Raw genomic sequence first — 14,408 nt, 5'->3', positions numbered from 1 at the left:
TGTAGGAAAACATGTCCCAATTCTAGGTAACTTTCTCTTGCTCCTAGCAAAGGAAATTTCCTGCAGCACGCTGTATCTACAGAACTTGGGAAAAGATAACTCAACCATGAAAGCTTTTGTCCCACTCCTAGATTCTCATATGATTCAAGCAAAAATGTGTCTGGATAATTTCTCTCTTCTTGTTTTAGCATTTAAATACAGTCAGTCTTCATTATTTGTGGCTTCCTTTACTTATGAAAACATCTCCTCATTAAAATGCACTTGTAGGGGCGCCTGGGTGGCTCAGTCGTGAAGCGTCTGCCTTCGGCTCAGGTCATGATCCCAGGGTCCTGGGATCGAGCCCGCATCGGGCTCCCTGCTCAGCAGGAAGCCTGCTTCTCCCTCTCCCACTCACCCTGCTTGTGTTCCCTCTCGCTGTGTCTCTCTCTGTCAAATAAATAAATAAAATCTTTAAAAATAAATAAATAAATAAATAAAATGCACTTGTTACCCAAATTAACACTCATGGTGCTTTCCTAGTCATTCACAGACATGCTGCAGAGTGGAAAAAAGTTTGAATCACCTGAATGCATGTTTCCAGGTGGGAACTGAACAAGATGACGCTATGCCTCGTGTTTCAGCTCTCATATTATAAACAAGTGTCCTTTTCATTGTCTATTTAGTGCCATGTTTTTCACATTTTGGGGCTTTTTGTTGGTGATTTCATTGTTAAAAATGACCCCAAGCATACTGTTGAAGTGCTATCTAGTGTTCCCGATTGTAAGAAGCCTGTAATGTGCCTTTATGGAATAAATACGTGTATTAGGTTTCATTTAGGCATGGGTTATAGGGCTGGTGGCCATGAGTTCAATGTTAATAAATCAAGTATATATATTAAATAAGATGTTTTTGATAGAAACACACATAAAACAAGGTTCTGTATTGATCAGGTGGCAAAAATACTGTGACCTAGGTAAGAACTTACCCAATATTTCCCCTAGGAACAGTATCTCAGTATCTGCCAATTCAGTGTTTGTGGCAACTTTATAGAACATAACTATTGTGAATAATAAGAATTGATTGAGTAGTGTATATACATTAATAAAAAGATATCACTCAGAAAAACCTGTTAATATTGTTAAGAGTAGAAAAAAAATAAAAATCCACATTAAATATAATTCTTTCACAGAATTACACCTTTAATGCTAATAGTGTATTTAATTGATAAGATCATTTGTAACTCAGTCACATCCTAAAGTTTCAGTGCATGACAAGAGTAAGAGCTTCAAATCTTGAAATCAGGTCTAAGGTAGTTTATAAAAATAAATTTAAATATGGGGCACCTGGCTGGCTCAGTCAGTGGGGCATGTGACTCTTGAACTTGGGGTTGTGAGTTCAAGCCCCACATTGGGTGTAGAGTGCTTAAAAATAAAATATTACTATATCAATTAATTAATAATAATTAATATATATTTATGTGTATATATTATCATTTTTCTAATATAAAAATTAACACTGTTTTATACCATGATGAAAAGTATTTTCAGAGTTTAGTACCTAAAGATGATTCAAGGGCTATTTAGAAGCTATGATATTATATTAATATAAAATTAATTTTATAATGAGAAGACTTACAGGATTTATTGAGTTTGGGTTTTGTTTTTAGCATATGCATTTTCCTCAAGTGTCAGGTTTTGCTAAAGTTTTTAGGGGAGCAAGAGGAAATCTTACACTGAAATAATCAGTACTACCAAAAACAGCAGTGGTATTTTAGCTCTGTCAGTAATTTTATCTATAACTCTAATCTCCCTTAGTATTTAATCTCAAGAAAGGTATGTAAGACTTTGATCAAAATAATGGGTAGAAATACTGAAATACTACTATCTGCAAAACACAAAAGTTGTATCTTGCATATATTAATCATTCAATAAATGTCTGCTATTCAACTGAAAAATGAAAACATTATCACATTTCAAACAGAGAAAAAGCCACTGGATATTCACTCATTTGATATGCAAAAAAAATTACCTTCTATATACTTTAAAAGCCTCTGAGGAGGTAATAAAGGGAATCGAACTGGTTCTAGCACTTCTACCACATGTTTTCTTCTTTTTCCCAGGTCCTTCAGAATCCATTGCATTGCAGCTAAGAAGACCTGATATTCATCCTCAATAGTGAGCTCTTCGCTTCGCAAAATTTTGATTAGTTGATCTTTTGTAAGCGCCAGGAACTCTTCCCCACTGTGAACCTCCAAGAAATGGACATGAATGTAGTTTTCTGTGAATTCCAAAAGATCATGGCAGGCAATTTGCTCAGAGAACTGAAAGAGCCCAATGCAGTTCAATGGATCAATTTGTCCTTTCAGAAATTCACAGCATAGATTAACAACTTCAGTCAACTGTAGCATGTCTGCTGCAACAATCAGCTCCTGGACATTATTCACACCTATGTTCACTATACCTAGGGAATTAGGGAGACAAAATAACCAACAAAATAAAAACATTTGACTTATATTAAAAAAGCATTATATTTAAATCTGATAGCTTAGTATTTGCTGAGTAGATAGATGCTAAGTAAAAAGGCAACAAAGGATTTGTATAAAGAGTGCAAAACTTAAACGATGATGCTTAACATTTATGGAACACTTACAATGGACAGAAACATTAATTGTTTTATCCATTCACTTAACTGTCACTACAACCCCATAGAGGTGTTATTATTTTTTCTTTTTCTATCAATTTAACAGAAATAGAAAGTTTATTTATTATATATTAAAAAAATGTTTTTTAAGTAGACGCCACACCCAGCATGGAGCCCAATGTGGGGCTTGAACTCAGGACCCTGAGATCAAGACCTGAGCTGAAATCTCTTGATTTCACCAACTGAGCCACCCAAGGGCCCTGAAGAATCAGAAAGTTTAAATAACTTATCTCCAAGTCACACGGTCAAGTGACTGAGGGTAGGGACTGACATCAAAGTCCATGCTTTTAACATTTTAACATTAGGCTATATACATCTAACATTTACTGAGGCACTGGGGTAAGACAGGGTCCCCATCTTCAATTATGATAAAGTACCATACAAACATTAATTTTTAATACTAGGTATAAGCAAGTGTCTATAATATATGAGAAGTTATTAAATACTTAACATTTAAGTAAGTATGTACACCACTTTCTTTCTAGATGACTTTACTTCCATATATTTACATATATGACTTTGGAAGAATACCAACTAGTCAAATATATTTAGAAGGGAAAAAAAACACTGTAATTCTCCTACCTGATAAGGACAAACTCTCCATTCAATCTTATACTTCCCTTTATCCCTTTTATGATATTCACCCCCTAAACTATTTGTCTAAAATTTGTATTCCCAATAAGATTTATAAAGTCTGTTGCGGGGAAGGCTTCCCCTTCTCTATTCTCAATGCCTAGCGCCCACTATGCACTCAAAAAATTTGTTTTAAATAAATTAATGGCCAAAGTGATTATGGTGAGAGGAAGAATATCGCTTGCTGAATGCAAACACGGGTTCCCGAAAGTAAGACATGGAATCCACCATGGGAGTAAATGGTAGGCTGCAGAGAAAACTGAGATAAGACTTAGTTGAATGAAAAAAAAAAAGACTTAATTGAATGAAATGAGAATTCACAACAAATTTGGACAAGATCATGGGTTGTAATCTATGAAGACTGAATGCCTGCCACTGGATAAAGCCAAGAGTTACTTGAGAGCAATAAAAAGAATGTCCTATAACTATATAAGGCTTTATAGATTACAAAAAGCACTTTTACATTTATGAAATTTTATCTCATTTAATTTTCACATGAATTATGAAATGTTATCCCCACTTTGCAACTAAGGAATATGAGGCTCTCACAAGTTCATTTCAAATTTGTAAGTACTTAAACTGCACTACTTATAAAGCTCTGAGAAGGTAGAGGCCCTGCCTATCTTGTTTACTGTTATATCCCTAGTGCTTAGCTCACAAAAAGTATTCATATGGGATACCTTGCTGGCTCAGTCAGTACAGCATGTGACTCTTGACCAGGGGGTTCTGAGTTCAAGCCCCATATGGGGCGTAGAGCTTATTTAAAAAAAAATAAGGGGCACCTGGGTGGCTCAGTTGGTTGAGCATCTGCCTTTGGCTCTGGTCATGATCCCAGAGTCCTGGGATCGAGCAGCGAGTTTGGCTCCCTGCTCAGTGGGGAGTCTGCTTCTCCCTCTCCTTCTGCTTGTGCTCTCTCTCTCAAATAAATAAAATCTTAAAAAAAAAAAAAGAACCTTGATTTTGTTGTGAGTAGTAATTGTGCCCTGTTAAAAATTATATTTCTTAGCCCCATTTACAGATAGGGATGAACTTTTTACTGTTTGGTCAATGCGATATAGACAGTAGTTACTGGGTACGGCTACCAGAAAAGCTTAAAAAGAGCACAGTCTCAGTTAGCAGGCCCTTTTGCCTTTTTCCCTTCCTCCTTCCACTGTCTGGAATTCAGCAATCATGACATTAGACGCTACAAGCTATAGATGGTAGAGCAAAATGTTGGGAGAATATTAGGACACCAAGGACATCATGAAGCCACCATACCATCCCTGGAATGCCTATTATGCATTCACTTCTGTGGAAAAAGAACTATCTTGTTAAGTCACTTGGTATCTTTTACCCGTAGCCAAAGTCTCTTCTTAATTGTTATACCAATTATAGCTTTAAGTGTCAATATTCTAGAACGTTATTTCTCCCAGATATGTTCAATAGCTTTTATTTCTCTGGGTTTTACCACTTTTTATTTATTTGATGGCAGTGCTAATCACCAATATAGCGATAGTACCAGGAACATCGTTCACTAAGTATCTCTTGCTGCTACCCTTAGACAAGAGGCAGAATAAACACCTTGCAGCATTTCTTCTGTTTTTGCATAGTTCAACACTAATTCCATTGGATTAATCTGTGTTAATTTACACTTTGCAAATAAGAGAAGCAGGACATTTATGAAGCTGTTTTCAGCTCACCAAATCATTTAGAAAAGGTTAAAAAAAAAATCCCTCAATGCTAATTTGTACATTAGCCAATAGACAGGGCTGCATTGCTTTCGGTAAATAAAACATAGTCATTTTTATAATCTCTAAATTAAGAGTTATTTTCTGATATTTTCCAAAACATAATAAGAAACAATACAAAGAAATCTCCTTTTGTCATTTTCAAGGTTTAAATACCATGCACTAAATAGATAATACTTTATCAGGTCACATAATTATCTCCCACCAGGGGCGCCTGGGTGGCTCAGTCGTTAAGCGTCTGCCTTTGGCTCAGGTCCTGATCCCGGGGTCCTGGGATGAAGCCCCGCATTGGGCTCCCTGCTTGGTGGGAGGCCTGTTTCTCCCTCTCCCGCAGCCCCTGCTTGTGTTCCTGCTCTCACTATCTCTGTCAAATAAATAAATAAAATCTTTAAAAAAAAAATATCTCCCACTAAGTAGTCCTTTAAGGAGAGTATGATGACCAAACATAGTCTATTTTCAAATATTTTTTCTGATTATATTTGCCACAGAAAAAAACTTCAAGGCAGAAAAGTATAAAAATGAAAATCACGCATTTTCCCACAGACACTGTACTAACACTTTAGTGTCTTTCTTTCAAATCTTATTTCTATGTATATTTGTTACATATCATATAAAACTTATACTTCATGTTTTTTATGTGCATTTTCTATTATCAAAACTCTTTAAAAACATTTTAAAAATAAAAGTTTTAATTAAAATACATGCTGATTATAAATATTTTGAGGGGAAAAAGAAAAAGAGGGAAAAATAAAGATCTTCCATATTCCACCATCCAGAGATAAACATTTATCAACATCTGGTCTTTTTCCTGTGCACAAATAAAATGATGTTTTTTCTTTACAAAACTAGAGCAGTACTTATAACCATAATTTTTTTCATTTAATATATTGTAAACACTCTTCCATAGTACATATTTAAATAATTTGAGAGATCTAAAAATATATTCCATGATATATACATGTGCCATCATTTATTTAACCATATAACCTACTGAGGGATAGTTAGATTGTATTCAATTATGTACTGTTATAAATAATGTTACAATAAACATCCTGGTACATAAATATTTGCCTGCATCACTAATTAATTCCTCATGATTCCTAGAAAAGGAATACTGGGTCAAAAGATATGAACTTTTCAGTCATAATAACATATTGTCAAATTACTTTCCACAGAAGTTGTATCAATTTATATTCCCATTGCAATGCATGAGTGATTACATCATTCTTCACTCAAAGCTATAGGCTCACTTAACATACCTGTATAAATGAAATCTAGAAGTATTTGAAAAATTCCAGCTTCAATTCCTAGAATCTGTACAACATCTTTTGAGGACTCTTTCATTCCTCCAGTGAACAAAGCTGCAAAGTAAGGACTACTGGCAGCCAAAACCAGCCGATGAACTTTAAAAGTTTCCTTCCCAACTTGCAGCTGTACATCACAGAAATGCTCTCCATTCCTCATTTTATTGATCTGGGCCAAGATGAGTTGGGCATGTTTATCTGATGAAAATGGACTATCACCAGCCTTGGGACAGTCCTCATTAGCCATGATGACAGATTAATTAAAAGGACTGCTGCCCATAATCTGGTCCTACCCTGAAAAACAAAATAGGAGACCAGAAAACATTTTTGTCTTTAACACGTCTTCTATTCACACACATATCAAACATTCCTTATCCTCAAGAGGCTTACAATCTACTTAGGGACATAAAACACACACAAAACAAATAAGGACTAAACCTGTGTGGTACTATTCCTAATGGGGTTTCAGGGAAGGGAATAAGTAATGGGGCCTAAAATAATTGGAGGATGCTTCACGGTAGAAATGCAACCTGAACTGGATGTTGCAAGATAAAGATTAACATATGAGGAGAGGGCATAAGCCCTTCTAGGTGAAATAAAGAAAATAAGAAAAGGCACAAAGGCAGAAGTTTTTGTATACTGTAGTAAGGAAGCACACACTCCAGGCAGAATGAATTTTCAAAAACCAACTGTGATCAGGCCAACTGTCTGCTTAACAATCCTTCAATTTGCACACCTCTTGGCACACAAAGCCCTTCAAATCTCACCTCTGTCTACCTGTCCAGTCCTATCTCCCATACTCTTCTTTGAACTTAATACTCCAACAAAACCTTAACAATTTGCAGTTCTCTAAAAGTGTCTCTTTCAAAACATCCTTCCCCACCTTTTCCTTTTGGGTCTTTGTTATAATTCAAGATTCTGTTCAAACATAATTTCCTCCAGAACCTTCCCTGTTCCTCTCTCCTCTGGATTTGGTGCTCATCCTAAACTTGCCTATTTTACAGTCTATATCACACTCTACTTTGTCAGACACTCTACCACCCTACTTCCTAGAGACACATATATTCTCTGAAAGCTTCCTGAAAGACAGTCTCTTAAGGGCAAGGACTATCTTTCATAGTAGTAGCACCAGTACCTAACATATATTAAGTTTTCAAATATTTGTGAAATGAACAATTAAATGAGAAATAACAATAGCTTAGGTTATTTTTGTCTATGATAGCTTTTCCACATATTCTGCCAAATGTAATCCTCACAATAATTAAGAGGCTGGAAGAAAAGGTATTGTTATTTGAAACGAGAGAAAAGGAAACTGAAGCTCAAAGTTTCCCAAGGACACAATGTTACTATAATGACAGTCTCAGTATTTGAATCCAAGTCTTATTACTCTAAATCCTGGGCTTTCCCCACCATATCACATGCATAGGAATTATTAGACCAGGTTATAGAGAAAAGGCTTTGAAACCCAAGCACAGAAATTTAGCCACTATAGACTCAAGAGTAAACATGACAACAGTCATGTTTCAGAACTGTTATATGAACCTTCCAGGGAATGAGCTGAGAGGTAGCAAAGTCCTTGAAAACAGCCTTACAGCTTCAACAATGAGAATCTAAGGGATAAATCCATTTTACTTTTTAAATAAAGAAACCATGAGATCCAGTAATATAATACATTTGGAGATGAAGCACAAGGGAAATCCAAGATGACTACGGTTTTGTAATGTAGGCATCAACAGGAACTAGTAATAAGACTGACAGAAAGGTGTGAGCTGATGTTAGAAAAAAGTGGTTAAGTTTACAGCATTCAAAATTATCAAAGTAAAACTAAGCTGATTATCATGATTATCTAGGAATTGAGAAATCTAATTGAGAAGTTCCAAGACAGCTGCTAAAACTTCCAACGAGCATTTACAGAATGTCAACATATTACATTTAACCGGCATATAAAAGCAAACAGTGCATTTGTCTCTACATTGAAATTTGACCTGCAGAGTATTATTAAACATGATATGGCTGTTAGGCTTTTTTTCTGTTTGAGATTTCTTCCTGTCAGGTACCTCCTCTGCCCCCAACTTCGAGGCATCAAGCACAGCCACTGAGCTAAAATGCTGCCCTGCTACTAAATAGTTCACTGAATATCCATCCACTGGGGTAGCAGACAGCAGAAATCCTAACGTGTTACCATGCTTCTTAGTAATTGCTGATACTATCCCACTGCCAGTGAAGAACTTCATTCCAAAAGGCGGCACATGTGTGTGACCATATTTCCAAAAGGAAAGAGCATAACTCCGGGACTCTGCATATGGATGTGAGGGATGTGGCTCAAGAGACCCAAGCTTGAAAGGAAGATTATTAGGAAACGGTGGAGATGCCCAGAAGAAGTGAAGACCTATGTTTGGTGGCCTTGACTTTACTGCCAAGAGCATCGGGAAGCTGCTTCAGCAAAGGGTGGCAGAAAAAGCAAGCGTCAAAAAACCGAGGCTCTGTGCTTGAGTGGGGGATCTGGAGCGTTACCCCTAAGCTGCTGCGACACTACAAGAGGATAAACATTCGGCGCTACCTAAATGGCGGAGAAGGCACCTCACACTTGTCTGGGGCTAGCTGACAGGTTGGGGGCTCGGCCTTCGCATTCCAGGTTGGGGGCGGGGAAAGGAGAAGCAGGAGCTGACCCGACGAGGCCAAGCGAAAGGTGAGGGCGAAACCACTTGGACTATCAGAGGCTCCTCTCCTCTCCTCAGGGGTCCCAAGAACCGTAAGAGCAAAGAGGTCATTCCCAACCCCGTCATAGTCGCACCCGGACGTAGGCCCTTCTTACCCGCCGCTTCCCCTTCCCGCCGGCGCCCGCTCAGGCCCTGCGCGCGCAGTCGCGACCAGCACCGGCGCCGAGAGGGCGGGGGAAACCCGGCTGGGCCAACGAGGCGGAGGTGACTGGGCACAGCGGCCGGCCGAGGGCTGGAGGCGAGGCCAGGCCTGCAGAGGAGTGCCTCTCGCTCGCCGCCGGCCCCGGTCGGGTCTGCGCGTGCGCAGTGTTCTTCCGCTCGCGGGTAGTGGCGGCTCCCTGAGCCTAGCGGCTGTGGCCCGGGGCTGGTGTTGGATTCCCCGCAGGCGAACTGCGCAGCTGCACGTCCAAGCTCGACCGTTTCACTGCACCTACGTTCTCTCCATTCTTGTGGCGTCTCAGATAGCCAGCGAACCTCAGTGTTAAGGAAAGACAGAGACAGACGAACCATGAGAGATGATGGACTCTGAAAAACAAACTGAGGGTTCTAGAGGGTAGGGGGGTGGGGGGATGGGTTAGCCTGGTGATGGGTATTGAGGAGGGCACGTTCTGCATGGAGCACTGGGTGTTATGAACAAACAATGAATCATGGAACACTGCATCAAAAACTAATGATGTAATATATGGTGATTAACATAACAATAAAAAATTCGAAAAAAAAAAAAAAGGAAAGACAGAGACAAACCCCAGGGCTGCGCTTCTCTCTCTCTTTTTTTTTTTTTTAACTTGAGATGTAATTGAGATGTAATTGACGTATAACTTTAGCTTCATGGGTAACAACATGATTCGATATTTCTATCTTCTCTTTATTCTTTACCATTCACTCAAATCATTTTCTTTTCTTCTTTTTAAAGATTTTATTTGACAGAGACACAGCGAGAGAGGAAACACAAGCAGGGGGAGTGGGAGAGGGAGAAGCAGGCTTCCCGCGGAGCAGGGAGCCCGATGCGGGGCTCGATCCCAGGATCCTGGGATCAAGACCTGAGCTGAAGGCAGACGCTTAAGGACTGAGCCACCTGGGCGCCTCTCAAATCATTTTCTAAGTTTGCCTAAGCCTGGCATTTGGATGGTTGCCTACTTTTGAGAACTCCAAACGTCTAGTTCTTTTCACAGTTGAACCTCATAATATGTCACATCCGTGGCTTTCAAGTATTTTGATCCCGGCCAACAATGAACAAAAACATTCTATCTCAAACCCAATAATATCACATACATATATACAGATGTATATATCTGAAACAAAAATTTCACAGAACTATGTACTTACTGCCAACAATTCACTAAATTTCTATTTCTTCTTTTCGATTCATTACCAAAAAGTGCTAACAGGGACCCCTTGTCAGAAAAATTATTGTCCAAGACTCGGAAATGAGCAAAAGCGATTACTTGGGTGCCCTTTTAGTGTAAGGCTAGGCATTGTCTAGCAGACTTTGGAAGGATTTGAATCCATAAGGACCTATGACTTTCTATTGACGAAGAAGCTATTTTGCAAGAAAATGGGTATTTAAAATAATTCTTGTCCACTCTGTAGAAAAGATTACACAAAAAAACATTAAGTTAGGAGCGCCTGGGTGGATCAGTCGTTAAGCGTCTGCTTTCGGCTCAGGTCATGACCCTGGGGTCCTGGGATCGAGCCCCGCATCGGGCTCCCTGCTCAGCGGGAAGCCTGCTACTCCCTCTCCCACTCCCCCTGCTTGTGTTCCCTCTCTCGCTGTGTCTCTCTCTGTCAAATAAATAAATAAAATCTTCAAACAAACAAACAAAAAAACATTAAGTTATATTAACCTATGGCATATTAAACCACTCTTCCCTCTCAACAAATTCAACATTCCTGATTCTTAGCAAAGTCATAACAGCATTCCTATACCATTTTACTGGCTCCCTCATTAATTAATATAAATAACATTTTTGGTATGTGTTAATTTTATATTTCTATGACAGTCCTAATTTTACCTTTTGGGAAATTATACTTCAGCACCACTAAAATTAATTTCCCAATTTACTATTGGTTTGCACCCGGCAATTTGAAAACCAGTGTATATATCTGAGAGCAGAACTGCTGGAACATATGGCATGTACATCTTCAATTGCACTAGAAAATACCTCTTTTAGAAACTCTGACCGATTTACATTCCCACCAGTAGTGAATGAGTTCCCTTCCTCCACATCCTTGCCAACACTTAATATCATTAGATGTTTAAATTTTGTATAACCTGGTGAGTGTAAAATGATGTTTCATTTTGTTATAATTTACATTACCTGATCATTTATGAGATCAGGCAGTAAAAAGATGTTTATAAGATGCTACAGACTGAATTGTGTCCCTCCTCCCCCAAATTCATGTTGAAGCCCTAACTCCCAATGTGATGGTGTTTGCAGATGAGGCCTTTGGGAGGTAGTTAGGATAAGATGAGTTCAGCGGAACGGGTCCCTCATGATGGGATTAGTAATTTTATAAAAAGAAATACCAGAAAACTTGTTTCCTTCCTCTCTCCCTTTCTTTCTCTTTCTCCACCCCTCCCGCTCCCCTTGAACCCACTAACCCACTGTGCACAGAAGATGAGGTCAAGTGAGCACACGGAGGTGGTAGCTGCCTGCAAATCAAGAGAGAAGCCTCAGAATGAAACCCACCTTGTTGGCACTTTGATCTTGGACTTCCAAGCCTCCAGAACTGTGAGAAATAACTTTGTTGTTTAAGCAACCCAGTCTATGATATCTTGTTATGTTAGTCTAAGCAGACTAATACCTAGCCAGCTAAGTTTCTTTTCCCATAAAACGGCTATTTATGTCTTTTGTCCATTTTTTCTATTGAAGTTTTTTAAAATTGATTTTTAAGAGGTTTTTTTATTATAGGCACACTCATTTTATTGCTCTTCACTTTACTGTGCTTCACAGGTACTGCGTTTTTTTACAAATTGGAAGTCTGTGGCAACCCTCATCAAGCAATTCTCTTGACACCATTTTTCCAACAGCATTTGTTCACTTTGTGTCTCTGTGTCACATTTTGGTAATTCTTGGAATATCTCAAACTTTTTCATTGTTATTTTTATATTTGTTACGGAGATCTATTATCCATGAGTATGACTCATTAAAAACTCGGTGATGGTTGGCATTTTTTACCAATAAAGTATTTTTTAATTTTATTTTATTATGTTATGTTAATCACCATGCATTACATCATTAGTTTTTGATGTAGTCAATAAAGTATTTTTTTAATTAGGATATGTGCTTTTTTAGACATAATGCTATTGCACACTTAATAAATGACAGTATAGTTTATTTATTTGACAGAGAGAGAGAGAACACAAGCAGGGGGAGCAGCAAAGGAAGAGGGAGAGGGAGAAGCAGGCTCCCAGCTGATATGTTGCTTAAGAAATTCTTCCTCTCTCCAGTGTTAAAAGATGTTATTTTATATTTTCTTCTAAAAGTGTTATAATGTTGGGGTACCTGGGTGGCTCAGTTGGATAAGCGACTGCCTTCAGCTCAGGTCATGATCCCAGGGTCCTGGCATCAAGCCCCGCATCGGGCTCCCTGCTCAGCGGGGAGACTGCTTCTCCCTCCCCCTCTGCCTTCCGCTCCCTCTGCTTGTGCTCTCTCTCTCTCTCTGCATCAAATAAATAAAATCTTTAAAAAAATAAAGAAATAAAAGTGTTATAATTTTACTTTTTACATTTGTCACTAGGAATCAATTTTTTTAAAGATCTTATTTAGTTGAGAGAGAGAGAGTGAGAGAGAAGCAGACTCCCTGCTGAGCAGAGAGCCCAATGTGGGGCTTGGTCCCAGGACCCTGAAATCATGACTGGAACCAAAGGCAGATGCTTGACTGACTGAGCTACCCAGGCACCCCAGGAATCAATTTTTTAAGTGGATTAAGATAGGAGTTCAGTTTCTTTTTTTAATATGTATAACCAGTTATCACAACATTATTTAATAGTTCATATTTCCCCACTAATCTGCAATGCCAGATCTCCCCTAGTTACATTTCCTTTAGGCCTGGGATCAATTCTCTATTCAATATCTTGGTCTATTCATCCATGCCCTACTGTTTTCATTACTATACTTTTGTAATAACTCTGGTAGAACAAGTTTCCGGCTTGTTCTTCAACAGTGTCATGGCTGTTCCTGAGACTCTTGGTTCTTCTACATGGATTTTAGAACTAGCTTGTCAAGTTTTACACACACATATACACAAGGTGGAGGTTCTATTAGAATTTCAATAAGTCTATAGGACAATTTGGAGAGAATTAATATCTTTATAACATTGAGTATTCTTGTCCATTAACAAAATTAAATTTTAGATTTTTTTTAAAGATTTTATTTACTTATTTATTTGACAGAGAGCAAGAGCGGGAGCACAAGCAGAGGGAGTGGGAGAGGGAGAAGCAGGCTTCCCGCCGAGCAGGGAGCCCAATGTGAGGCTAGATTTTTTTTTTTATTTAAAAATTTTTTATTTATGGGGCGCCTGGGTGACTCAGTCGTTAAGCGTCTGCCTTTGACTCAAGTCATGATCCCAGAGTCCTGGGATCGAGCCCCGCGTCGGGCTCTCTGCTCAGCGGAAAGCCTGCTTCTCCCTCTCCCACTCCCCCTGATTATGTTCCCTCTCTCTCTGTCAAATAAATAAATAAAATCTTTAAAAAAATTTTTTTTTAATTTATGTAATCTCTACACCCAACGTGGGGCTCGAACTCACAACCATGAGATCACGAGTTGCATGTTCTTCCCACTGAACCAGTCAGGCTCCCTTAAATTTTAGAAATTTTAGAAGTTTTATAACTTTACCCATAAGGGTCTTACATATCTTTTATTAAACTTACTGCTTTTTTAAGACTGTCGTTTATTAGCTGTGTGACTTTTGGCTATTTACACTTCTGTTTCTTCATCAATAAAATGTAATGAATATCTACTTACTGGTGGTTTATAAGTATTAAATGAGTTTAGGCATATAAAGTATTTATACCATTTTTAGGAATAAACATTTAGCTATTGTTTTTCTTATTTATCTTGTTTTCACTGCTTGAGATAAGTAACAATGAACTTATAGTGGCTTGGATTTACCCAGTTGAATGATTTTCCTTCAATAGTGTTTTGTAGCCTGCCTGGATACAGAAAAGCAACCATTTGGATTGATCCAAGATTAAGGTTTTGCCACATAGATAGAGTGAAAAGAAAATTGGTCAAGGACCTTGAGGATTTTATGACAGTGGTTGAATGAACTGAAAGAGTCATTTTTTTTTTAATTTTTTATTGTTGAAAGAGTCATTCTTTTTTTTTTTAATTTTTATTGTT

The 14,408-nt window shown here is 38.2% G+C and overlaps 1 protein-coding gene across 4 annotated transcripts in view; it reads right to left on the bottom strand.

Annotated features, from left to right (window-relative positions):
• The window catches only part of IPP (intracisternal A particle-promoted polypeptide), a 38,900-nt gene extending 29,554 nt beyond the window's left edge, over window positions 1-9,346 (bottom strand). For 3 of the 4 annotated variants that reach the window (XM_025856788.2, XM_025856790.2, XM_073902687.1), the window contains exons 1-3: window positions 9,159-9,346; window positions 6,299-6,637; window positions 2,008-2,439 (exon numbers count right to left, since the gene is read on the bottom strand). In XM_025856788.2, the coding sequence (XP_025712573.1) occupies window positions 2,008-2,439; window positions 6,299-6,590 (724 nt within the window). In that variant the 5' untranslated portion in view covers window positions 6,591-6,637; window positions 9,159-9,346. Of the gene's footprint in view, window positions 1-2,007; window positions 2,440-6,298; window positions 6,638-8,903; window positions 9,076-9,158 lie in introns of those variants that run through there. The other variant, XM_073902686.1, reaches the window with a different exon arrangement.
• Window positions 9,347-14,408: the final 5,062 nt, after the last annotated feature.

Source organism: Callorhinus ursinus, unplaced genomic scaffold, assembly GCF_003265705.2.
Source record: "Callorhinus ursinus isolate GAN/ISIS: 27379988/994484 unplaced genomic scaffold, GSC_fseal_2.0 scaffold18, whole genome shotgun sequence".
Classification (NCBI taxonomy): Eukaryota; Metazoa; Chordata; class Mammalia; order Carnivora; family Otariidae; genus Callorhinus; species Callorhinus ursinus.
This window is presented reverse-complemented; position numbering and strand designations above follow the sequence as displayed.